Source organism: Cyprinodon tularosa, unplaced genomic scaffold (assembly GCF_016077235.1).
Source record: "Cyprinodon tularosa strain WSP-4 unplaced genomic scaffold, ASM1607723v1 ctg40, whole genome shotgun sequence".
NCBI lineage: Eukaryota > Metazoa > Chordata > Actinopteri > Cyprinodontiformes > Cyprinodontidae > Cyprinodon > Cyprinodon tularosa.
This window is the reverse complement of record NW_024039119.1, coordinates 3,257,705-3,285,420: the sequence shown is the minus strand read 5'-3', so window position 1 is coordinate 3,285,420 and position 27,716 is coordinate 3,257,705. Positions and strand designations below refer to the sequence as shown.

General features: G+C 36.2%; 2 protein-coding genes across 4 annotated transcripts in view; one reads left to right on the top strand and one right to left on the bottom strand.

The window, feature by feature from the left end:
• Positions 1-1,320: 1,320 nt before the first annotated feature.
• stx16 (syntaxin 16) lies at positions 1,321-21,197 on the bottom strand. 3 transcript variants are annotated; one of them, XM_038298100.1, is made up of 9 exons: positions 20,742-21,197; positions 16,645-16,656; positions 16,461-16,568; positions 16,232-16,372; positions 14,545-14,707; positions 14,327-14,415; positions 9,271-9,414; positions 8,581-8,661; positions 1,321-2,441 (listed from the first exon to the last, which is right to left on the bottom strand). In XM_038298100.1, the coding sequence occupies exons 1-9, from the start codon at positions 20,865-20,867 to the stop codon at positions 2,337-2,339; spliced, it is 969 nt and encodes a 322-aa protein (XP_038154028.1). In that variant the 5' UTR covers positions 20,868-21,197; the 3' UTR covers positions 1,321-2,336. The 3 variants fall into 3 exon arrangements, with proteins under 3 accessions (XP_038154028.1, XP_038154029.1, XP_038154030.1); XM_038298101.1 differs by having other exon boundaries at positions 20,787-21,197; XM_038298102.1 differs by lacking the exon at positions 16,645-16,656 and having other exon boundaries at positions 20,787-21,197.
• Positions 21,198-25,694: 4,497 nt separating this feature from the next.
• The window catches only part of dgkab (diacylglycerol kinase, alpha b), a 38,046-nt gene continuing 36,024 nt past the window's right edge, over positions 25,695-27,716 (top strand). Inside the window, exons 1-2 of the mRNA XM_038298114.1 lie at positions 25,695-25,972; positions 26,454-26,534. Coding sequence (XP_038154042.1) covers positions 26,462-26,534 — 73 coding nt within the window. The 5' untranslated portion in view covers positions 25,695-25,972; positions 26,454-26,461. The remainder of the gene's footprint in view (positions 25,973-26,453; positions 26,535-27,716) is intronic.

The window sequence follows — 27,716 nt, the reverse complement described above, 5'->3', positions numbered from 1 at the left end:
TTCCAATAACAAAAAGGCTGGTAAAACTTTATCTCTATGCTCTAAATTCAAGACATTTATGTAATCTCCTTATATGCTTCTAAGTCTTCACTTTACTATTTTTAGGTTTATTCAGTTATTTGTTTATTTTTACTATTTTTGTTCAGACCCCTGGCGATTGTTCTTTGAAAATTGTACTAATATCTTCTTGTAGTACAAAATTCTTTAATAAAGCTTAAAAAAAAAAAAGAGTGTTACTCAGTGAGCACGACAAAAATGTTGATATTTTTTTACTGCTCATCACTAAATTCATTCAATCACCGCAAACGTATTAGTTTTAGGTATAATGATCCATTGATTATTCCTTGCTGACCGGACTTTTCCTTTAAATCAGGGGTGTCAAACTCATTTTCTCTGAGGGCCACATCAGCGTAATTGCTGTCGTTAAAGGGCCAGATGTAACTTATAAATGTAACTAAATGTAATTGAATGCAATGTAAAATAAATGTAACTACTCCTTAATGTTAAATAACTCATTATTTATTATAACTTATTCAAGTGACAATTACAGTTGCATAGAAAACATATGCTTGCTTGTTGCTCTAACACACGTGTCACACAGCCGCTTCCTACCCAGTCCTCCTCATCGGTCACTCCCCCTCCAACTGAATCTCTATCATCAATATTTTGAAGCATTTCTAAAGCCTGTATCACTGTTAGGTTTCTTCTGAACGCCACTTTTTCCATATTAGCCAAAAAGTTCTAGGTAGAATGTTGGTTTCTAGGCAACGGTACCAAACGTCAATCAACCGCGGGAAGAATTTACAATGCAACTAATAGAGCCGTCAAAATGATGGTTGCGGGGGATTGAGGTAGAATTAATCATATTTATTTTTTACGTTTTAATTTTATTAAAAAAACTACGTGATAATGAAGGAAATATAGAAACAGGAAAAGTCAGTTAACATGAGCAACATAAATTTAATTTTAAATATAGTTCTTTCCCTTTAAAATCTCAGAACCATCAAAATGACGGCTGTGGGAGTTCTAGCGGGCCACATAAAATGACATGGCGGGCCACATCTGGCCCGCGGGCCTTGAGTTTGACACATGTGCTTTAAATGATTAAAAAAGAAACTCAAAATGGGTCTTTTCCTTGTCTCTGTAAACAGTCCTGAGATTACGTGTCATTTGGCGCTATAGAAATGAACCAAATTTTATTATTTTCTTTTCCATCATACTCCAACTGCAGTTACACTGGGCCTTCCACGCTTTGTTTCCCATGATCATTAAAAACACACATCGTCTTCTATCATATTTGAGCTTTATTTTTTCTTAAAAAGCAGCCGTCTCAGTTAATTCACTTTAAAAACAAAAACATACATGTAGTACCTCACAGATAATCTTATCTGTTACACAAAACTCCACATCAACAAGGAAAACGATTAGACAGCTGTATGAAGAGTAAAATACAGACAGTAAAGCTCTTTATCTTTGAAGCTTCTCAGTCTTTAAAGGAGGAAAGTTGAAGAGAATTTGCAACACATTGAGTGAAACGTGTCCAAACAATAAGAATAAAAGGTAATAAGGCTATCTCTGAACGACTGCCTGCGTTTGGACATCACAGTGTTCAGCTCAGTGGAGTGGGTTCATTTTATTCATACTCGAACAGCAAATCTACAGAAAAACACATCAGGATTATTTGAAGGTATCAGAAAAATAAATAATTCTTTATATCATACAAGCGACAGTAGTAGAACATCCATGACGACGTTTCCTCCTCTCAGGCCCTCAGTATGTGCAAACTGCAAGAGTTTTAAAAAGGTAGCACTTTATGCTTGGAACATGGAATATAAAAACAAGTGTTTTTACAATGAGCTTTTCAAAGTGTAGCGAGGGTGAGAGATGATTCAAACTTGGTGAAGGTGAATGAGGACAGCCATGTTTGAGTTGAGCCACTGAAATTAAACAGGATATTTTTGGTTCTGCATATCTTCTCTGATCAAACCTAAAAATGTTCTCATTGCATTTTTTTAAGAGGGTCAAATACTGAGTTTAGGCTTAACGCTGATCTGACCGTTAAACGCTTGTTTAACATGGGTAATCCAACCACAAACATGTTTTCCTTTCATTAACGCAGAGATATGTCAGCATGGGCGGGGATTCCTGCTTCAGCCTGAAGATTGCTTCTTTCGCTCAACAGCTAGCAGCAGGGAAACACCTTCACTCCGCTCAAAAAGCACTTGGAGGGATGATGAATTCTTCTTGACGGTTTCAGGCCGAATCGAGAAGAGCCCGAAAGCCACAAACAACACGACAAACACCCAAACAGACGGACACAAACACGGAGGAATGATTCACTTGAACTTTGTTCCGAAAAGGATAATGATTAGAACAAGGACTATGACAAAGAGGATCAAAATGACCAGCATCTTCCGGTTTTTCTTCTGGTACTGCTCCGCCTGAAAAGAGAAGGTAAAAAAAAAAAAACACATCAGTTCCACTATATAACGACTTAAACATCCTAAATTAGAATCTGTTGCCATTTTAAACCAATAAAAGTTTATTTTTAATTCAACAGAAAATATTTCCTCCAAGATGAAGGATGGATTCTCCTCTATAGTCCATTGTCTGCTAAAGAAATATACATATTTCCAAGTTAATGATGAGGAAAAAGTCTGTAAAAACATTTCTGGTTCTTTTACTGTTATTCTGTCATGAAAATTTAATCAAATATTCTTAAAAAAAAGCCCTGAACTTTATTAGCGTCTCTTAATACTGTTTTACACCTAGTAAGAGTCTCTGTAATGGTTTCAAATCAGCACTATGCTGCAGAAACCATCCATAAATAAATAAAAATGTCTTAAATTAAGTGTATTTACCCTTAATTTGAGCAGGTAAATAAGATGATCTGCCAATGGGATGAGGATTTTTAATCTTAAAATAAGATAATTAGAAATGCATTTTAAATACGACAATGTGGCTTATTTTTCTATTTTAAGTATACATTGTCTTGCTTCATTGTCAAAGTGTCGCACTTACCTCCCCAATTCAAGAAAAAATTCACTTATTTTAAGAAAAAATGACTTATTCATATTTCGATTTTTTGCAGTATAAACTGTTCAGCTTTATTTCTGGCAGCTAAAGCTTTGAACCATGAAGAAGACTCCAACAGAACAATGAATCTAAAACCAGAAAAGTTTGGTGGTTGGACAAACTCTGCCCCAAAGCAGAAAAATATAAATCTAGATAAGTAATTTTTTTCTTAAAATAAGTGCATTGTTCTTGGATTGAGGAGGTAAAAGAGACATTTTGCCAACGGAACCAGAGAATTTACATTTAAAATAAGAAAAACATAATTGCATTGTTGTATTTCAACTGCATATTATCTAATTATCTTATTTTAAGAGTAAAGATACTCCATTGGCAAACTATCTCATTTACCTGCTCAAATTAACGGTAAATACACTTAATTTAAGACATTTGTACTTATTTCTAGATCTTCTTTCCAGTGCAATGAAAGCTTTGTTGGATTCAAACCAGTAAAACATTTATAACATGCAGACAGCAGTTCACCAAAAAGACTGAAAGTTATTAAAAAACTTTGTTAAAAAAATAAGTTATACAATGAAAATAACCAATTTATTAATTCAGCCAACAGAAGTGGTCAAAGTTTGGAGATCCACAGATTCCTTCCTGATCTGGTTCCTTTAGGTCTCACCTGCTGAAGCCAGAGTGCATAAAGTTCCTGAATAGGAGCTAACACACACACACACACTGCAAAAAAACAGCTAGAAATAAGTTACAATTTCAGAAATTAAGTGTATTTACCCTTAAATTGAGTAGGTCAATAAGATGATCTGCCAATGGAATTAGATTTTTTACTCCTAAAATAAGATAATATGCATTTGAAATAGGATGATGCAATTGTTTTTTCTTATTTTAAATGTCAATTGTCTCGATCGATTGGCAAAACATCTCACTTACCTCCTCAAATAAAGAAGAAATGCATTTTTTAAAGAAAAAATGACTTATTTAGATCTTGATGTTTTGCAGTGCAAATCCCACATCCTCCGTCTTGATCCGCTCTAAGTCACTCTGAGCTCGAGGACAGCGTGCACAATAATATTACTTCATTCGTAGGAGCAAAACATGCAGTAATGAAGGCTTAATCTAATATGACATAATTAAAACTCATCATCAGCATCAATCACACATGCAGTTTCTGCCAAAGCATCTTCTTTTCATTGTGGATCTTTGTAATAGAGACAACTAGGATCTAGGGTTGTAAAAATCGATATAGACACTAAAATGTTGCATAATCTTTTTCAAAAGTATCAATACCACCATTAGCCGCAGCTAGCAATTCAAGGCTAATGTCACGTTAATGATCATAAACATAAATAAATAAATCAGGCACGTAGTATGCACATCCTGCCTTAAAGGAATAGTACACCCAAAACATGATTAGCCTTCATTTTCTACTCACCCCCATGCTGAACAACACTCTGGAGTACTTTTTTGATATCTCAAATGCATCTGGAGATCCGGGAGGATTCTTGCTGTCTGCTGACATTCAAATAATGGAGGTCTATGGCGCCCGAGGCAGAAAGGTCCATAAAAGTCCACAAAAAACGTGTCAATATTCCTCCATACTGCTCGTCCAATGTATTCCAAGTGTCCTGAGTGGGTAGCGTCCAGAATTTACTCGAAACGAAGTCATTTAGAATGTTTTTAGAGCATAAACAGTAATGTATAGGATTTCCTGAAAGCGCGCACATGCGCGTTCACGACGCTACGGAAGAACTCCTGCTCTTCCTCAACACTGAAGTCCTCAGACATTTTTCTTTCGTTCTTTCTTTCTTTGAACAGGTAAACAGCACATTTCTTCTTCTACGCTTGCATTATCGGCAGAGCAGACGCTGAATGCGCACTTTCATCTGGTTTGGTCTGCCGGCTTCCGTAGCATCGTGAACGCGCAGGCGCGCGCTTTCAGGAAATCCTATACACTACTGTTTATGCTCTAAAAACATTCTAAATGACTTCGTTTCGAGTAAATTCTGGACGCTACCCACCCAGGACACTTGGAATACATTGGACGAGCAGTATGGAGGAATATTGACACGTTTTTTGTGGACTTTTATGGACCTTTCTGCCTCGGGCGCCATAGACCTCCATTATTTGAATGTCAGCAGACAGCAAGAATCCTCCCAGATCTCCAGATGCATTTGAGATATCAAAAAAGTACTCCAGAGTGTTGTTCAGCATGGGGGTGAGTAGAAAATGAAGGCTAATCATGTTTTACATACACTGTACCAGAGACTGCACCTTACCTGCACTACCTCAGCCTGGAACAAACTATTGCTGCTGTTTTTATTGCTTTTTATTGTAATGTTTATATTTCATACTTATATTTATCTTACCACTCTTGCCTGTCATGTCCCGCACTTTATGTCAGTTTTTAAATGTCAGTCTTGTATATTTCTTGTATATTTGTATATTGCAGAGAGTAAACGTAATTTCATTTCCCTTGTATGTCTTGTACATACGTAGAAAATGACAATAAAAGCTGACTTGACTTGACTTTTGGGTGTACTATTCCTTTAATTGACACAGTGTCAGTATACATAAGCATAGAGTTAATACGTTTACATAAATGTCGGTGACTGAAATGTGTTATTTTTTCTCTTGAAGTCAGAGAATGAAGCAGAGAGAAGTAGACCTGCGTCTAAACACCATCAAACACAGCCGACTCTACCATCCAGCTATGAAAATAAAAGCAGATTCAGGCCAGTGCCACCACCAGTGGCAGACAAACAGTCATTCATCCAGAGGGCAGAACAGAAGGAAATGCACTTTCTGAACATTATGATTGAATGATTCTCTGCACTTTTCAGTTTCAGATTTTTTTTGGAACAGATGCGGCTGCTGAGAATACAGCATTTATCTTTGTTTGTTAACTGGTTTGGCTGGTCTCATTGTTATGTGTGTAAAGCATAAGCCGAGGAAGGGACACTTATGTTAATTTTGTTATTTTTTTAAATCATGCTAATATTCTGCACAGCATACAACCTCAAAATATTGTTCTCATTGTTTATTGTATTTATTTATTTTTTGTATTTTATCTATTAATTAAAAATTTTTCTGTTAAATTTTGGGGGTCCTTGTTTTTAGCCTCTCGGTATCGAAAATGGTATCGAGTATCAAATATTATCCTTTGTTTGTTCTCTACATCTAAAGCAGTTTATTTTTAAGTTCTGAGATTCCCTCTTGGATTTGATGAAACTTTTAAGCCTCTCGGTATAAAATAAATATTTTGATCGAGATGAGGAATCAGCTTCCTGGTATGTTAAAGTACCGATAGTTTGCATCCAATCAAACTGGCTTCTTTTTAGGGAATATATAAAATGTATGCTATAATTTGTAGTTACCGATCTGTCGTTACTATATTTTAATTTGACAAACCGGATATTCTTGACTTTCTTTTTCCTGTTCGGTGTGATTGCAATTGTGGATCTAGACCTGGCCAGCTTCCAAAGGACCGGAGCGGAACGGAAAATAGCGGTGGATGTGGAACAGCTTTAATGGAGTAGCATGACTGCACAAGAGCTCCGCAGGACGAACGTGAGCGGGATGGAGACGGAGGATGTGGAATCTTGGGTTAAGGACATCCAGAATCAGACATTGCATGTTGGTGGAAACGAGTCAAGTTAAGAATATTTAAATAAATCTGCCTGCATCTAAAATCTAAGCAAGCTGATAGAAACACTCTGCTGCTGCTTCAAAATAAATGAGTCAGTTCTGTCAATCAATAATATTCTGCACCACAACATTTATTCTAAAAGTATTTATCAATATGGAATCCCTGATGGAAATGAAAGGGCAGCATCATGAAACTGTAATAGTGGATGGATTCTTCAGAGATTTAAAAACAAGAAATAAATACATTTTATAAATTAAGAGTTTAAATTGTATGCAAAAAAAAAAAAAAAAGTCAATGACCATTACACAAGAAAAAAAACAAAAAGCAGATTTTAGGAAATTCATCAGATTGTGGAATCTGGGCCTTTGACTTCCATGAAGATTGTAATGGAAAATTCATCAACAATAAGTGCAAACCCTACATCCAGAGGTTTATTCAAGTTCATTTAAGTTATTTTATCAATAAAGAAAAAATAAAAATCCCAAACAGGGTTATGGTGGTGATGCAGGGGATAAAAGCACTGCGAGGGCCTAAAATCAAAATTATTTATTATGCGCTTGAAATAAGAGACTGCAGTTGTTTTTCATAATTTAAATGTATACTCCCTTATTCCATTGGCAAAGCATATCACTTAACTGCTTAATTCAAGAAAAAAATGCTTTTGTGTTAAGAAAAATAAACTTTCTTAGATTTAAAGTTTTTGCAGTGTATTTGCTTTACACTGGAAAAAAAAATGTCTTAAATTAAGTGTAAATTGTCTTGTTCCATTGGCAAAGTGGATCTTTTTCCTCCTCAATCGAAGAACAAATGCACAAATAAGAATTAAATGACTTAGCTAGATTTAGATTTTTTTCCAGTGTAACTAACATTATTTAGCAAATCGATTAATCTGTGGATTATTTTTAGATTAATAATCTAAAGGTTCCTTAAAGAAGACTTTCTCTAAAATGAAAGCAGGTGAAACTAAAATCTTTCCACTTGAGGAGTTCTGGATACAGCATATTGACACAAAGGAACTTTTTTATTTTATTCTATAGAAGAAATATTAATTATTAGACAATTTTGGTATAATAGCCATTGCTCTGTCAGATAAAAACATGTTTTAGAGTATCAATACTGCAGTTAACGATTAATCGATTACTAAATTAGTTGATTATTTCAATAATCAATCATGATTAATCCGATTAATTGATTCAGCCCAAGCTGATTTCATTATCTTTATCATATTTTGTCCAGTATCCTTTGTCACCAGACTTTGCTGCTGACTGGAAAGCCTTAACTTCTAGCTGCACAGATCTGTGAGCCGCATGTAACATGACTAAAAAACGATGTCTTCTGCTGTTTAGTAATTGTGTTTTATCAAACTGTTATTACATTTTAAATAGAATCTTCTATCCAGTTACCAAAATGTTGCCGATGTTGTCGGCCTCAGTCCTGAACGCTCTGCGGCGGGTCTCAGTACCGACCTGTTGACCTTTGACACTCTCTCTCCCTCAATCAGACAGAGTGTGTAAACTTATCAGCATTGCTGGGTGGCTAAAACAGGAAACCTTTTCATTGACCAAACAGTGTGATAAAAATCAAAGACCCACTCTGGAAAATGATCTAGAAATAAGTAAAAATGTCTTAAATTAAGTGCATTTACCCTTAATTTGAGTAGGTAAAGAGATAGTTTGCGAATGGAATGAGTATTTTTTCTCTTAATATAAGATAATTACATAATATGCACTTTAAATAAGACAATGCAATTCTGTTTACATATTTTAAATGTAAATTGTCTTGTTCCATTGGCAAAATGTCTCTTACCTCCTCAATCCAAGAACAAATGCACTTATTTTTGGAAAAAAATGACTTATCTAGATTTCGATTTTTTCTAGTGCAGAAAGTGTTTTGTTTACCTTTTGTAACTGTTTGAGTCCATCATCTGTTTTCACGCAGGCCTGCTCCACATTGAAGTCGATTCTGTCTAGAACCGTTCCCTAAAACAAACATTTTCATTAGAAGACGAACATTGACTTCAACATTATGAATATTCAGCTTTATACTTTTTTCCCCTTTGAATAAACACTTCTATTCATTTTCTTATTTCTTATTATTTTCTTAAAATTGGCAACCAACTAGTGACCACCTTAAAAATACAATTACTATATTTCTTTATACATGAGGAGGGATGTTATTCCTTTTTAATTTTTTTAATGACATTAATTTATTTTCAATACATGTTTAATTACATAATAGTAAACTAAATTATCTAATTAAGCATATATTTTAAGATGGATTGATATATTTATTGCTGGAATCCTGTATTACTTAAATAAATAAATGGAACATCTATTTATTTTGGCCCTCCATATACTTAGGAATCACATCACAGTGATTTCGGGAAAGTTTTGGGAAAAAAACTTCCGACCCCCATTTTGCAATCCCTGCTCTAAACCAGAAGTTCTTGTTTTAGCCTATTATAGAAAAACACCTCAATAACAAGCCAAGCAATAAAAGAAACCCAAAAGAAAACCCCTTTGATTCATTTCAAACATCCGTCCTCAGACGGACCATCGAAAAGCAATTTACTCTTCCCCTTCTGGTACCTGCTCCACCACCATTCCTGCCAGGTCTCGGAAAACCTCATTCAGATCCGAGATGGACTGCACTATTTGCCGGATCTCCCGTTCCCGTTCCTCCACTAAAACAGTGTTCTGCTCCACCAGCATCAACTGGTCGTCTGTGAAACCCTGAGAAAGACAAAAAAAATAAAAATAATTTAAGGAGACAGCAGGCAAATGGGAGGCGTGGTTCTAGATAGGGGCCAACGGGGCCAATGTGCCTGTAGAGCGAAACCTGGGCCCCCCTGAAGGCATCATACTAAATGTTAGTCACATAAACTGTAATCCTTTCCGTTCCTAAGTTAATAGAATAACCCTTTATAGGGCAAGTTACCATTTTTGATCACTTGCATACCACTTACAAATGGAGTGCTATTTATTTTACTCTGTTTTTCATGAATTTCATATAGAAACACTTTTATTTTTCTTAATATATACGGGCAAGTTGGCATTTCATATAATTACATTGACATTCATTTATGCCAGCAAAATATACATATTTTTTTAACTTTACAAAGGTAATAAGGTCTTGTCCTGGATTCCAATAACACACACTGGAAAAAAAATCGAAATCTAGATCAGTCATTTTTCCTAAAATAAGTACATTTGTTCTTTGAGTTAAAAAAATACATTTTGCCAAAGGAACAAGACAATTTACAATTAAAATAAAAAAACACAATTGGTTTGTTTGTCTTATTTAAAGTGCATATTATCTTATTTTAAGAGTAATAATACTCATTCCATTGGCGTACTATCTCATTTATCTACTCAAATTAAGGGTAAATGCACTCAATTTGACATTTTTTTTACTTATTTCTAGATCGTTTTTCCAGTGCACTACAAAAATTATCTTTAAATTTGTGAAAATGTCTTAAAATAAGTGTATTTACCCTTAATTTGAGTAGGTAAATAAGAAAATCTCCCAGCTGAAGGAGCATTTTTATCCTTAAAATCTGATTATTTGATATTATGCTCTTGAAATAGGAGACTGCATTTTTTCACTTATTTTAAATGTTAATTTTCTTATTCCATTTGCAAAGAATCTCACTTACCTGCTCAGTTCAAGGAAAAAAAATGCACTTATTTTCAGTGATGGGACTAACGGCGTTCAAAGTAACGGCGTTACTAACGCCGTTACCTTGTTTTAGTAACGAGTAATCTAACTAATTACTTTGACTGTAACTATAACGCAGTTACCATCGCAGACACCCCGTTACTGTGCGTTACTCAGGTCGCACAATGAACCTTTCTTTATGATAGGACTCGTGCGCATGCAGCTGCGTGAAGCTGAAATTCCACACACGTCAAAAAACTCTGCAAATAGACTGAATGGTTAGTGCAACGTTTGTGCAGATTTGTGCAGAAAAAAATATTGTTTGTGCTACTTTTGTTTAAGAGATATTAAAGATTATTTTTTTAGGTCATCCAGAGGTGCGCGCCTTGTCATGAGAAAGGGGAGGATGAGAATGGTTTATGTATAGTGAGATTCCGTCTGTCAGTTGGGTAGGTGGGTGTTTCTGCTGGTGGGTGTTAACGTACAGCACACACAGAGAGATGGGGAGTGAGGATGATCCAGCAGCAAATGTCGAGCTGCGTTTCCCCATCAGATACGGTTTCCCCTGCATCTCCGCACAGCGCAGGCGGCACGAGTCACCGCGCAAGCGACAGGAAACGCGCATGCTCGCTAAAGGCGCGCAACAGTCGCCCTGTGCTCGCGCCACAGGAGAACTATGGAGAGCGTGAACGATCAAATGATTAACCTGACAACAGCCAGAAATGATAGCCTATATGGAGAAAGGGAAAAATCTGGATGGATGGATGGATGGATGGATGGATGGATGGATGGATGGATGGATGGATGGATGGATGGATGGATGGATGGATGGATGGATACTCTGCCTTCTCAACCTACTGTATTTTTTATTTTAAACATTATTTGATGGTCTTTGTGGCAGGGATGGAGATCCATATTTTATGTCACACACAGAGTATAGATCTAGATAGATAGATAGATAGATAGATAGATAGATAGATAGATAGATAGATAGATAGATAGATAGATAGATAGATAGATAGATAGATGTTGCAGTATCTATAACAACCCAAACACACAGGATTTCAGAATTAGACATCCCCAGTTATTAATTTCACCAGATCTGAACGCCCTGTTAAAAAACGTCACATGGCGTTCCCCCCTGATGTCATTTACATTGAGTTGCAATAAATGCTAAACTCTCTGCAGGTTCTTGTCTTTGTCATCCACTCTATTCAGCTGGCTTTGGAAACACACGGCGAGAAGGTGGGGGCCGGGTGGTGAGGGTTACGCAAAAGTAACGCAATAGTTACTTTTACTAGTAACTAGTTACTTTTATTGTGGAGTAACTCAGTTAGTAACTCAGTTACTTTTTGGGAGAAGTAACTAGTAACTATAACTAATTACGTGCCCAACACTGCTTATTTTAAGAAAAACTGACTTACTTAGATTTTAGTTTTTTGCAGTTTTGAAGTCTTTCACTGAATGCCCTATAAAGGGTTAAGCCGGCGGTCTTCCACAGGGGGTCCGCGACCCCTAGGGGGTCAACAGAGGTACTGCATGGGGGTGGTGAACGTTTTGGTTGATTAGACTTTTTTTTATATTCCCCCTGCAATTTTTTCCACTAATTGAAATGTCTTTAAATAAACATTAACATGAATTCAACACACTGTAGTAAACAGATAAATGGAGGCAGAAGATGTCTTTCAGTCATCAATGCACACATTCAGCGACACACAGGAGCTCTTTCAAGCTGGGCACCGTTTCATTCACAACACCTGTCCAATCAACCAGGAATCCCAATCAGAAATACTTTAATAATCCCAGAGAGACATTACTTTCATTACATTACTCCATCTGTAATAGAGTGAATATAGGACCAGTTTGATCTACCACAATTTCATACAATATATATAATTAGGGGGTCCCTGATCTCACAATCAGTTTGGGGGTCCTTGGCCTGGAAAATGTTGAAGACCTTTTGATTAAACCATTTATTATTGACCTCATTTTGTTTTGTTCCTTTGCTCTGTCCCTCCCTAATTAAAAAAACCCCCAAAACAAACAGACCGGCCCCTCCTTGGGCCCCCTGGTATATATGGTTTGGAAGTACGGAGAAAAATTTATTCCAATATTATTAAAAGCAAAGAAACATGATTTATATATAGGTTATTTAAAAAAAAATTGTGTTTTAAAAATGGAACCTTAAAAAATACATATATGTTTGGTAGTAATTTGTAAAGTAGTTTTACAGTTTATTTATTTCAGATTTTCCAGATTTAATTTTTTCTGCTATTTTTTCACGTTTTTTCCTCCCAGTTGTTTTGGGGAGACTGTGTTTTCACACGGACCAATAGGAATGACTCTGCTCTGCTTAGATGTTAGCAACCACATTTCTACCACAAAACCAAGGGCGTTTCTCAATTGACGAATTGTCAAATCCGTTCTTGGCGAGAACGCAGGAAGATCGGACTTGACGAGAACGCGAGCACGCAAGCACGTATGTGTATTGGAGCAGAAGCGTACTCGTTACGTCGTCACAGGCAACGTTGTTTGGCATTTCTTTAACAGTCAAAACTATTTATTCCCTACACAAAACATTTTGAAAACAATATTTTTAATTTCTAAAGCTTAAAAAACATAAAAAAAAAAATTACCGAACCGCAAAAAACCGCCATCAGAACGAGCGGTAGTTCACACATAACTAGACCGAGAGAAGTGAACTACAGACGGGGTAAATTTAGCCCTCGGAGGTCTGCTGGTCACTCTGGTCCGCTCAATGTCTGACTTTTTTTTTTTTTATTTCGCACTAACTCTGTAAACAGACCACACAGGGAGGCTTAAATGTATAATGTTATCGCCTCAAACGATTTCAAAACGTACTTTTGAAGAACAACAGCAGCAGAAAAGGGAATGTTTAACTTAACACTGTGAGCTCTGTCTGGAATCAAGCTGCGGCCGCGGGGCATTCTGGGGAAGCGGTCAGTCTGAAGAACGCACAAGTCTGCTCTGATGCATGCTCGATAAAGAGGGCGGGGTGAGAACAACATCCGGGGATTTGATGCGTTCTCGATCTGGCGTTCTTGAGAATTGGAACGGTACTCGGGCTGAGGCTGATGACGTGCCACGAGTACACAAGCACACGAGAACGCTCAAGAACGCATATTGAGAAACGGCCCAAGTGTAGAAAATTGTAAAACAGAATTTAGAAAGACTGCAATTCACAAAAGTCAGAAGGCCCACAAAAAAAAAACAAACTTAAAAATAAAAAAAATAAAAAAATACAAAAACAAATATTGTTAAGAATTCTGCATACACATTTTTGATTGTTTTTATTTTTCCTCTTTTAATTGAGATGTTTTTCAAAGTTCCATTTCAAAATGTTTTCTTCAAATTGAAGGCTCTTTGCTCCATATCAAACTGCACCCAGCACAACTGGGTTCAATCAATATTAGATCATAATCAACCCATCGAATCAATAAAACAGTTGCTAACTATACTTAAAGCTGTTTATTTTTGAATGAGTTCATACATTGCAAAAAATTAAAATCTAAAGTCAGTTTTTCTTAAAATTCTGAATTTTTCTTGAATTGAGGAGGAAAGTGAGACACTTTGCCAGAATGAGACGGTTTGGATTTAAAATATAAACAAAACAATTGTAGTGCATATTATATAATTGTCTTATTTTAAGAGTAAAAATACTAATTTCATTGACAAGTCATCTTTTTTACCTAGTGATATTAAGACATTCCAAAGCAGAAAATTAAAAACAATCCACTGCACTGGAAAAACTATCGAGAAATAAGTAAAAATGTCTTATATTAAGCATATTTACACTAAATTTGAGCAGATAGATGAGATAGTTTGCCAATGGAATGAGAATTTTACTCTTAAAATAAGATAATTAGACAATATGCACTTGAAATAAGACAATGCAATTGTTTTAAGAAAAAATAACTTATTTAGATTATATATTCAATATTCAACATCCAATCGGCTGCCTCTCACCTTGTCGTACAGAGCTAATTCTTCATCCTCTTCCATTAAAGGCCCAGAGTCAAAAAAGTGCTTCGATCGCTCCTCCCGATTCTTCATACCTGGGCCATAAACATGAACACGACTTGAATAAAAGGGACCCTACTTCTTCAAATGGATTTAAAAGTAATTTTGAATGATAATATCTAGCATGAGCAGGATAAGAAACTCCTTTAAACAGTAGATCTTACGTTTTAAATAGCTGGACTGCGTGTGTCTGAAGTTGGTGGACAGGTCCTGCAGGCTCTGCGCTAGAGACGACACCACGTTCACCAACAGCCTCTCCTCCTGTTCGGTGCAGTGGCCCCGGCGAGACTGAAGGCCCGTCACGGCGCGCTGGCATCGGTGGAACATCTGGGATGAAAATGAGATGGTGAGCCCAAGAATCAATGCATAATCCAACCACAACTGTTTAAATTTACGTTTTAATCTGAGTTGGAAAGGGTTTTGAAAAAGTTTTGTTATTTTTTTCTTCCTTTGGGGTTTTCCTTTAGCTGAAAAAACTAAAAAGTTCAACAAAAAATTTTTTTTCTACTTACATTAGACCCAATAAACATGTCTGCTCCTGCAGAGCTGCACAATTACACCAAATACAGACAGAGCAATAAAATCTGTGAAACCAGAACAATCTGATTTCTGCATTAGACCTTCAGATCAAATTCAGCCTCAGTTTGATGGTCACATCGCTCCGTTTAACAAAGCATTTAGGCAAAGAGTCAAAATTGGCAACATTAAGAACATTAATTACTATTTTTTAATTTAAACAAAGTTCTGGAGTAAAAATCTTAAATAAAAACCGCATAAAACACTGCAAAAAATATTTTCTTTCTTAAAATAAGTGGACAAGTGAGAAACAGATCGTGCTTCCGGGGACGGATCGGGTAGTGACACTGATCACGTCTTTATATAGGGATAACGGAAATCGCTTGGACCATTTGTGTTTGGGGTCAATACACAGTTATACCCCTTTCCCACTGGCTGGAAAACCCGTTTAAACCGGGGAACAATTGGCTTTTAGTGGCAGTGGAAACAGCTAACCGGGTCAAAAGACTTAAAAAAGCGACCCACAATAAGATCACCTTAGCTCTGATCGGCATGCAGTGGGAACACCAGACACAGGTAGACCCACTAAATTACGTGACCATTGAACACAACGTACGGACGTCAATACAACGCTACAGCTGCTTTTGATCTAACAAGCCGAAATGACTTTGTTTACATTCGATAAACATGGAGCAGCTCTGGTAAAAGGGATTCAGACAGATGAAAGAGCAAAATAATAAAGAAAACTGCACGCTCCGTCTCCCTTCCATGTCCCTCTCCATTTTTTACTTCCCTGATTTCCATCGCACTGTTGACATCATCAACGCTCACCCAGCGTGATGGCGTCATCAGACGCGAAGTGGTGGGGGCACAGACATCTTCACGAGTTGTTTTCAGCAATGGCGGTCATACAAACAAAACAAGCCGGTAAGGTACCAAACAGGAAATACGTATAGCGTAGAGCGGATGTAGATTTGACCAATCAGAGGCCTCATGTCTGTGGCACTGTCTGCGGTCACCTACAATTTTGGAGGGGGGCGGGAACATCTCTGCATTCAGCGCGACACCTACACAGACGACCTAGTTTATAAATCAGCCTAAAGCACCCTGAGGTGCAGCACAGGTGATCGCAGAAGAGGGATCATGGAGGAAGATAATGAGCATAAAAGCGAGGAGGCAGTGCTTCACTATGCCGTTAGCTCTTCCTTTGCTGTAGGGCCGCATGGCTGAGATCAGGAAAAATGCTCCGATCCCATTTGTATTTTCTGAGTGATTTAAATATACGGAGATGACACGTGCTGTGAAGTGGCGCCATATAAAGCCGGGAGAGTGAACCTGTGTGATCTCCTGAGTCGTGATCTCGATGGCGTGTTCCTCCTCTGTGCTGTCGTCCAGGGTGGGACGGTTCATGTGCTTGTCGTGAAGTAACGCCAGGTCCTTCATCTTCTGCCGAATCCTTGTGATTTCATACTGGATCTGAAAGTTGAGGAAAACTATTATTAACGTTTTATTTTGAAAGACTTCAAACCGAACGCCTGCATTTCCAGTTATCCAGCAGCTTCACCTCATCAACTCCTTCTATCCATTTGGGAGGCAGCTTCTTTGTGACGCCGATAGCAGCTTCTGGATCCAGACTGATACCCGAGACCAGAGCCATTCGGTCGTCGGCCAACTTAGGAAAAACACAGTTATATGAAGATGTTTCTTATGACAACAGAGCAGTAAGATGGTTCTCTAAACAACTGTACCTCATCAAGCTCCTAATGTGATTGTTAGGTAGAAGAGCAGAGCGTTTCCATCCAGTAAAGAGAAGCAAAAGGAGAGAGAGGGGGAGATTAAATGATTTGAAACCCAGGAGGAAAACAGCAAATACTAAGTTCAGGAACAGAAGAGCATGATCAGTTTTAGCAGCTTCTATTAGGTCCCAACATGTTATAAGAAACCCAGAACACCTGTAAGATAATAGAGGTAAAACCCAGAAAACATAAACAAGACGCACCATTAGGCCTGTCTCAATTAACAATCACACGATTCAAATGTGAACCATAGACAGAAATCAGGTTGATTATTTGCGTTTACAGGCTTTTTATGGGGCTGAAAAATAATCCAAAAAGGAAACTTTGAAAAACTTCAAAATAAAAGAATAAAAGTAGTACTTTAAAGTTACTCTGAAGTTTTAAGTTCAAAAAATTAGAGTAACTGCTGTTTTCTTTAAGATTTTATTACAAAATTATTTTTTCAAATGTACTTTTTCGAAAATTTTATTTGACGGAACCTATATTGAATTTTTTTAGACTAAGTTTCACAAGGCTTCCAGCCGTACATGTTTGAGCCCTTGCCTCGCAACGCTGCCAGTTCTGTTAGCTCTACGCCTGCTGAAGACACAGACGTCCATCCCCGTGAACACTGGGACGGAACTCAATGGGAAAGGAAATTATTCTTATTTCAACCGTTGCGTATATTAGCTGAGACATATGAATCAAGATGCTATGACTGAAAAAATTGGACAGATGACCATTGATATATGATTGGCCGAATTTAGGTGTTCAAGCTGATGTAAAACTAACTAGCCTGCATAAGATAACAGAAAAAAACAGATTTTAAGACAGGATTTTTTTTTTTTTTTTAATAGAAATTTTCAACATTTTGGGACAATATCGTCTGATAAAAAGTACATTTACATACATGTTTAAGCCAGAATGATTTGACATTTAAATATGATTTCCCTACGACTTTAACCAAACTGAAATAGACTGAATAGATCGGCCATTTTCACTAGGGGAGACCAGTTGCATACAAAAACTAAACTTGTTTATTTTATAGGACAAAACCGGCCAAGTTATAAAATATCAGCTCAATCTTTTCACTAAGTAAGGTTTCTAGACTGGACTCATTTTGGTTTTATCATATCAGACAATCAACTATAAATGGAGTTTTCATGTCAGGCAGGAGAAGAATGTGAACCATTCCTTGTTTAGTCTCCCTGTTAATCTGATACCGAGCTCTGCCCGTTTCCTTTATATCTCTATTGGTTTGGAAAATCTTTCATTATCCTTCCAGTTGTTTGGGCTCATGTTGAACCTTTGCACGTAGATTCTGTCCAACGCCATGTGGTGCTTTGTCTCTCACAATGCTTTGGAAAAATATTCACATCCCTTTGGAAGGAGTGGTTTCACATTACAACCACAAACTGCAATGCATTGTATCCGGATTTTATGCTATGGACCAAAACATGAGATACGTCGGATATATAAGGGAAGGATGCATGTTTTATCCACAAAACAAGCGTGAAATATAATATAAGCATTTATGCATAAATTTCACTGAGGCCTAAGAGGCATAAAAGGGGCTAAGTAAAGCAGCAGACCAGTTCAAGAACAGCTCAGTTAAAATAAAAATAATAAAATATGCAAAAGTTTGAAGGTCTAAAACGATTTCATTCATCTCCAAATAGTGCAAACTTACCGAGACAAAAACTGACTAGGGTCGCAACTAACGGTTATTTTAAAAATCGATTCATTGAAAGAATATTCTACAGATGAATCGATTTGTAAAATTTTATAATCTGATATAAATTCATAATCCGATAGAAAAAGTTTCCTTAAAGAAGACTGTTTAAGAAATGAAAGCAGGTGAAACTGAACATTTTCCACTTGAGGAGTTTTGGATAGAGAAGACTGACAGACCAAAAAGCTTTTTAATTTTAAATGCAAAATATTTATGTACATTTTTTAACAATTTTGATATAATTACTGCTCTAAGTGAGTCGCTCTGTCAGCTAAAGGCATGTTTAAGATTATCGACTCTCCGGTTAACAATTAATCGCTTACTAAATTAGTATTAGTAATCAATAATTGATTTATCACGATTATTCCAATTGTTTCAGCCCTAAAACTGACCAAACTTACGCTCAGATTTAGTCAACCGGCTCATGGTAACTTTGGAGGAGATGCACGCAGTGGAGCTCAGGATATGTTTAACACATTTGAAAGAACATTGAACATACATACGGAAATTTTGGAAGAACTTAATAAGATATGACCTTAATACTTTCCCTCTGATTAAGAGAACAAAAAAAAAAAGAAAATCAATGTATGTGATAAAAAACTAACTCTTGGCATCACCCTGAAAACACCATCCCCATGGTGACAGACTGGTAATGAGGTAGATGACCCTGAGCAGGGATGATGAAGTGAATCAGATTTGAGAAAAACACAAAATTAGTTAGCATCCTGGGAGAAAACCTGTTAGCTGCTACAGAAAATATTACACTGAGACTGAAGTAAAATCATGTGATGGATTTCTCCACCAAAATCATCTACATGTTTAGACATCATAGAGAAATGTATCGAGGTTCGATATAACCTTACAAAACATTGAACAGCTTTGAAGAGGGTGTGAAAACTTATTTATAAGCCCAAATTTCAAAAACAAATGTTGGGTCAACATCACGTTTAGACACAACAGAACTTATAGCCAACATAACAGTCATAGAGGGTCTACTTTAATTACATGATCATGAAACATGCATTTCATTTAATGAAAATATAGTGGTAAAAATAGACTTTAGAGAATTCTGTTTTAATTTATATATATTTTTAATAATCTATAGCTGCCTTAGGTTTCAGCGGGCATAAAACAGCCCTGCATGGTCCCCCTTTACCTCCATCATGCCTGGCATGAAACAGGACCGTATAGCATAGCATAGCATAGCATAGCATAGCATAGCATAGCATAGTATAGTGTAAAGTGTAGAATAGTATAGAATAAATAGTGTAGAAAAGAATAAAATAATGTAGTATAGAATAGTATAAAATAGTATAGTATAAAATAGAAGAGAATAGAATAGTGTATAATAAAATAGAATAGGATAAAATAGAATAGTATAGAATAGGAAAGTGTAGAATAGTATAGAATAAAATAGTATAGAATAGTGTAGTATAGTATAGTATAGAATAGTATAGAATAGTGTATAATAGAATAGAATAGTATAGAATAAAATAGTGCAGAACAGAATAGTATTTTATAGAATATTACAGTATAGAAGATAATAGAATAGTGTAGTATAGAATAGTGTACTATAGTGTAGAATAGAATAGCATAGTATAGAACAGTGTAGAACAGCATAGTACAGAAAAGTGAGGAATAGAATAGAACAGAAAATGTCTTTATAGTTTATTCTATATCAAAAGATTATAGAGAAAATTTTCAAACAAATGTGGAGTTTAGAAACATGTATAAGAATAACATAATAGCAAAGAATTATAAGATAATCAATAGAATACTGTACTGCAAAGTGTTTTAACAATATAAAACTCTGCACCTGGAGAATAAATAACCAATATCCAGCTATGGACATTTTTACAGTAATGGATATTTGAAAATAGCAGCAACATCAGAGATGTGCAAAATGACAGAAGCATGTTATTTAACTAAGAGAGAAACTGCAAAAATCACTATGAATGTAACAAAAACTTACACCCAGGTGGATCTAGCTATGAGGAGTCTATATCCATGCAAACACCCAGGTGGATCTAGCTAAGAGGAGTCTACATCCATGCAAACACCCAGGTGGATCTAGCTAAGAGGAGTCTACATCCATGCACCCAGGTGGATCTAGCTAAGAGGAGTCTACATCCATGCAAACACCCAGGTGGATCTAGCTAAGAGGAGTCTACATCCATGCAAACACCCTGGTGGATCTAGCTAAGAGGAGTCTACATCCATGCAAACACCCAGGTGGATCTAGCTATGACGAGTCTATATCCAAACACCCAGGTGGATCTAGCTAAGAGGAGTCTATATCCATGCCAACACACACAGTAAAATGATGCAGAGCACTCACCGCAGCATTGCTACGTGTACTCAGACGGGGGTCGTTTGTACTCACTTGCTCAGCCAAAATCTGCCGGTTTTGGATGGCATTGTTCCGCATTAACAAGAAGGCATCGGTCAGACGCCGAGTGGCCATTGTTAGTTTTACTGAGCTCTGAGTTAACAGAGGACCAAATGACTGCGGATCAGCAGCTGATTTAGGAGGAAATTATCTCCACTGACGCGCTGCTACCTTTAGCTTTGCCTGCGATGAATGAGGCTAAACACGCAATTACAGCACAATTTGTGCGGGTTTCAAAATCCATCCGATCATTTCTGTCAACATTTGTTAACATTTAACCTAAATATCGAGATAAAAATGCGGAAGGTTCAAAGAAACTTGGGATTTGTGGTCAAATTAGAGACGACTGCCCCTCTTTCAGGGAGCTAAGGAAGTGGGAGGACGTCAACACGTAAACACCTGCGTATGATGCTTCTTCTTCGAGCCATAGAACCATTGGCATTGTATTGATTTATCGCCCCCTACTGTTCAAACCAGCATATTTCAATAATTCATATTTTAGTTATTACTACTGGTAAATGCTCGGCAAGATGTTACAACTACTCTCTCCTTTGGCGCTATTAACTACCCCTAAAAGTATATTTTAGTTATTAAGTAAATATAAATATATATATTTTTTATACAAGATATATAAGCAACTGTAATTGGGTAAAAGTTACTAGTTTCTACCCACTTCTGTGTTTCTTGCACAAAATCCCCAAAAGCAGAATTTTGAAGCCTGAATGTGGCAACATCTGCAAAAGCTCCAAACTGGACTGTTTTAAGGCCCCCAGGGATAGTCTGTGTACATGGGTGGTCATAGACAGGGGCCAACAGGGGCCAGTCTCCCTATAGAACTGGTTCTGACCCCTGTTGTGGCGCTTGAGGACATAATAACAATTTAAAAAAAATTCTAATGACAATATCAGTGACTGATAGGTCATTTGGAGCCATTTAATTTTTTTATTTAGAATTAATGATTTTAAAATCTAAATTTTGTGCATGTCCATATATTATTTTATTTAGAAGAACTTGTGGGTTTTATTTAATGACTTTGCTTTTATGTGTGAAGTGGTGCAATTCTTTTGGAACCCTGCAACTCTTGTCTTGCTTTGTTTGAGATGCGTGGTCATTTTTGTTGCCATGTCCCTGAGAGGAAAAGCCTTTCTTAATGTTGTTTTCTTTTATCTCTCAACATCTGTTTCTCATCAGTGTTGTGTTATGCACTGCAAATGTATAAAGGATGTGATAACTTTCATAATCAAACTATCCATAACAGGAGATATTATGTCATAGAGATATGATTTTAAAAAAAATTCTACAAAATGTTATTTAAACCAAAAAAAAATAAAAATCTAATCTTTTATAGCTGAATTGACCAGTCTTACTAGAGTTTAAATTCATATTTGATTAAAAGTGGTGATCTTTATTTAAAATAGAACAAAAATATGTTATTTTCAGGAATTATTAATCTTTTGGTTGATATCTATTTATCACCTATTTTCTCTCCTTTTATGGCAATAGACGTCTTTTAGTTAAATGAAATACCTTTTTCACACCAAAAACCAACCAATCACTTCATTCAGTGCAGACTCACAGATGGTTCCCTTTGTTTCTGTGGCTCTCAGTATATTTTCAATGATAAGCTACTGTCCTAATGATTTTCTGTGCCCCAATGAAAACACACCGGTGTTATCCCTGGAATTACCTCCCCTCTAGCACACTGATGAGAAAACAGATTGAAATATGAATGAAAAGGGAACTTTTAAATCTATACCCTAATGTTTTTGTATTTCTTATGTACGGAAGAGAAATAGGGCCACTGAAAAAAAAAAAAAAAGTGAACTAATTTTTAAATATTATTTCAGTTTAATATGGGAGAAAGTCATAATTCTAACTTTAATCTTAGAATTCTGACTTTTTTTTCTTCAGAATTCTGACTTAATCTCAGAATTTTGGATCTTAATGTAGATGGGCACTATGAAGGAAGAGATGTGGTAGAACTCAGCTTCATTGACAAAGATGTGAATTATTTGGAAGGCCAGTAAGACATTAGTAGAAACTGAAGGAATTAGGTGACTTTTCTTGATATCATTTCATTAGTGAAAGAGCGGAGGGTGATTAAAAATAGAGAACTAGTCTCTAAAACAGACATGGCTACGGCTTGATGCTAAGATGTTTGTTAGCTGTCAGAATTCTGAGATTAAAATCATTATTCTGAGAAAAAAGTCAGAATTTCCCCCATATTAAACTGAAATAATATTTAAAAATCAGTTAACTTTTTTTTTTTTAGTGGCACTCATGCATAGATGCCCTAAAATTTAGAGTTTTGGTCAACAGATAAATATGAATGAATACGATTTTTACTTTATATAGAGAAATGTGTTTAATGGATGTGCTAGTCAGTGTCTGATGAATATATTCTATGCTCACTGAATAGCATTTTCCTGCTTTTGCTATCAACACCTTTCTATATGATTTCTGACAAAACATTGAGAATACGTTTAAAAGTTCCCTTTTCGTTCATACAGGGGAGGAAATTCTGGACAGACAGGCATTTCTTGACATCTATCAATCCATCAAAACTCTCAATTTTAGTGCATCCATTTATAAAAAATATGAAAAGTTAATATTTAAAAGTTCATTTTGCGTTTATATTTCAATCCGTTTTCTCATCATTGTGCTAGAGTTGAGGGCGATGCACGCTCCCGCGAAAGAGGAGGAAAATTGGGCAGGCAGGAATTTCTTGGCATCCACCCACCAAAACTCTCAATCTTAGGGTATCCATTTATAAAAAATATGACATTAAGAATATATTTAAAAGTTCCCTTTTCGTTCATATTTCAATCTGTTTTTTCATCAATGTCGTCAGGTGAGGTAATTCTCGGCAGGCAGGTATTTATTGGCATAACACCGGGCCCCCCTGGCCGCGCAATTAATTTGTCCTGGAACCGCCCCTGCCTGTGTATGAATGAACTTCTGCAGATTTTTATTAGTTTCGGCTAAAAGTCTTCAAATTCTTCAACAAACCAGTGCAGATGGAGGCACCACGTGATTCTAGATTCTCCATTTAAATTCAGCTTAGTTTTGTTTAGCCTTAGTTTTGTATGGAGCACCATTTGTAAAGGTAAGTAGCCAAACATTAGGAGCAATATTTAAAGGAGAAGTTCGGTTTTTTACACTTTAAGCCCATTTTCTGTAGTGTGCAGGATGAAATCGAATGAAGGACACCACAATTTTGACAATTGGTCCTGTCTCTGCTTTTTGGCTCATTTAGAATCAACCCCTGGCTGCTTTAGAATGGCTAGCATAGAGCATGTCCGATAATGTCCTTAAAACAACCTTAAACGTTCTTTTTTTAAAATATGCTACTCACCGTGTCGTCAGCGCTGTTCAATGACGTTCCAAAAAAAGTTTCGTGAAGAAAAAACGTTCCTGTAGTGTTTTATTTAGCATTTTGTAAATCCCATTGAGTTCTGTAGGAATAGTCAATATTCCGCTGCCACCGGAAACGGAAATGGGGCCTGTTTACACAGTTGTAGTCTTTTCGCTTCACTCTGTGTACTCCGACGTCGAGGTGCTAACGTCTCTGTTAAACACTTTAAAAAACTCTGAAAATGGAATACGAAAGGTGGATTCTTGATTCTCGACGTCGGAGTACACAGAGTGAAGCGAAAAGACTACAACTGTGTAAACAGGCCCCATTTCCGTTTCCGGTGGCAGCGGAATATTGACTATTCCTACAGAACTCAATGGGATTTACAAAATGCTAAATAAAACACTACAGGAACGTTTTTTCTTCACGAAACTTTTTTTGGAACGTCATTGAACAGCGCTGACGACACGGTGAGTAGCATATTTTAAAAAAAGAACGTTTAAGGTTGTTTTAAGGACATTATCGGACATGCTCTATGCTAGCCATTCTAAAGCAGCCAGGGGTTGATTCTAAATGAGCCAAAAAGCAGAGACAGGACCAATTGTCAAAATGTTGGTGTCCTTCATTCGATTTCATCCTGGACACTACAGAAAATGGGCTTAAAGTGTAAAAAACCGAACTTCTCCTTTAAGGTTATTGAGCTTGTTTTAAGAGAAATATACGTAAGGGGTTCATTTTTTCCAAGTAATTTTTTCACTATGTCATTCATTTATAAAAACTTTACTTTGCAAACTAACTAACTAACAAACTAAATATTTAATTTGTTGCTTAATATTTATTTAACAAACTAAATATTTACTTTGGAGAAAAATATTTATTTAACGAACTAGATATCTAAATTTGCAACCTTAATATTTAGGTTGAAGCTAAATATTTATTTAACAAACTTAATATTTATTGTGCAAACTAAATATTTTGTTTAGAGCTCAATATTTATTTAATAAACCTAATATTTAATTTGCAAACTAAATATTTAGTTTGGAGATAAATATTTATTCAAGAAACTAAATATTTTATTTGAAAACTAAATATTTAGGTTGTAGCTCAATATTTATTTAATAAACCTAATATTTAATTTGCAAACTAAATATTTAGTTTGGAGATAAATATTTATTCAAGAAACTAAATATTTTATTTGAAAACTAAATATTTAGGTTGTAGCTCAATATTTATTTAACAAACTTAATATTTAACTTGCAAACTAAATATTTATTTAAACAACTAAATATTAAATTTCCAGACTAAATATTTATTCAACAAACTAAATGTTTAATTTGCAAACTAAATATTTAGCTCAAAACTAAAGATTTATTTGACAAAGTAAAATTTTTATAAATTAATGATATAGTCAAAAAAATGACTTGGAAAAAAAAAATAACCCCTTATTTTTTTTCCCTAAAACGCACTTATTAACCATAAATATTGCTCCTAATGTTTTTTTTCAACGTCACTACCGGCGCTCCATACCCATGTGGAGCATTTGTTGGCGCGCGCCTTTGCTCTTGTAGCGCCGCTCAATGCAATGATGTGGCTGAAAGCTCCTCCTCCGCTCCTTCCTAATCCCTCGGGTCCTGCCCCACTAATACTGCGGCTGAAGTTCATCCACAGGGATCAGGCAGCCGCGCTCAGCTAACCCTCCACACCGACATTTGTATCAGAAAAGTGTTTTTGAGGCGCCCGTTTAGCTCAAACTCAGACAGGTTTTCATTAAAGCTCAGGCTTCTTCCAGGAGGATCACCTGTTGTGACTCTGCAGCGCCCCCCAGGTGAGTGTGGAGGCCCCTGTCACTGCCAAGCGCTCTGCTTTTACTCTATAATCCTCTCTGATGGATGCGCCCCCTTTCAGAGGATGGCTTTAATTGTTGATTTATCTTCTGCTTGAGTTGATGATTAATTTAATGGGGCATTACATTTTTCAAGCAGCTTGTCGACCTGCTGGTGCTGAGGGTCATTTTATATCAGCTGCTCCTGATTGTGCAACAATCCAGCAGTCTAGGATTGGAGCAACTTTGTTTTTTTTTTGTTTTTTTACATGAAAAAATAATATTTAGGCTATTCAGTCCAGTTTGATTTTTTTTTTTTTTTTTTTTAAGCAGATCATTTTCCCTGGAAAAAAAAAAGGAGGGGCTGTCTCACCTGTGGTAGGCCTGGGGTTTGGAATGAAGACTAACCGGTTTATGGGAACTAACTAAATCTGTGCTTTTGTTTCTGTCACACATGATCTTTGCTGTCCTGTTTGTCTGGCAGTGGTCATCATGGCTTCAGCTGAGGACACTGAAGGCGCTCTGACTCCTGTGGACTTTATCCAGCTGCAGCATTACATGGAAGGTGGGCTCTCGTTGAGAATATATATTTACTATTTTATAATAATTATCAAAAGCATTTACTAGCCTTAAATAAAAAAAAAAAAACTAGACTTATTTTCTTATTTAACATAATTATGGGATTATATAGATTTCCCTAAAGGGGAAGTCACTCCATAAATGAAAAGTCTGCATGTTTGTTATATGATGTCAATGTAAATACAGCTGTTTTATGACAGCCTCATAGGGATCGCCATGGAAACTATCCTTGAAAGCATTGTGCCGGGTTAAGGGAAGGGCAGTAAAGGAGATATATGTAGAGAAAAACTTTTAGGGGCTGTAGAAATGAAGCAAAGGGGCATAAATGATTAAAAAGATAAAGCAAATATTTACCTTCTAAATGGAGAACAAACACACAGCAAGAGTTTCAAATTAACAGTTTAGATCAAAGTATAGTCATGTGTTAAAATGGCCTAGTCAAAGTCCAGTCCTTCAGCTAATGTAGGAATCAGTCTCTGCGGACGCTTTGATAGAGTTTTGGCTATTTAGTTTAATTAGATTGGTAAAATATGTCAGCCTGTAAATGTTTTTCTATAAATTGTTTCAAACCATCACCCCTCCTTTAAGGATTATATTTGCCATGTGAGAAAAAATTGAATCAGCTCCAGGAGGATTTGAATATTTCTGTGAGGACTGTTGGTTAATTTCAGAACCGTATAGACAGCCTTTAGCCATATTTTTTTTTCTTCTTATCTGTCATGGTATCAGACGGTTTAAAAAGGGAAACAAACCGGACCAGCCTACCATTCACATTCACTCTGTGTGACTGGGTGTGTCTAAACGGTCCAGTAGTGCTCCACTTACCAGTCTGATTTTTGGAAATAATTAAAACAGTTTCTACAAGATGGTAAATGCTCATTTAGATAAGCGAGGTGAGTAAAAACAGCTGTCAAAGTCCACTCAAACCCAGCCCACACACCCAAATCAGATAGGTGTCCAACCTTTAGATGCTGTTAAAAGCCACTGAGGCCTCGGGCGCCGTCTGACTGAGTGTGGCGTGAACACGTCAGCTCTAATTCAACTCCTCTAGTGAATCCATTAAAATGTAAGTGTTGGAGCTATTTATTCTTTATTTCTTTATCCATTTGAATTGTGTTAATTCCTAAACTTATATATTTTTTGTATTATTTACAGACTTAATTTATAG

Bases quoted from the DNA above. Each gene is read 5' to 3' on its own strand.
- stx16 (XM_038298100.1), bottom strand. From the start codon at position 20,867: ATGGCCACTCGGCGTCTGACCGATGCCTTCTTGTTAATGCGGAACAAT. The intron at 14,708-16,231 runs GTTCACTCTCCC...TTTTCATCCCAG, and splicing joins CGACTCAGGAGATCACACAG to ATGTTCCACCGATGCCAGCG. The intron at 9,415-14,326 runs GTGAGAGGCAGC...TGTCTTTCTCAG, and splicing joins AATTAGCTCTGTACGACAAG to GGTTTCACAGACGACCAGTT.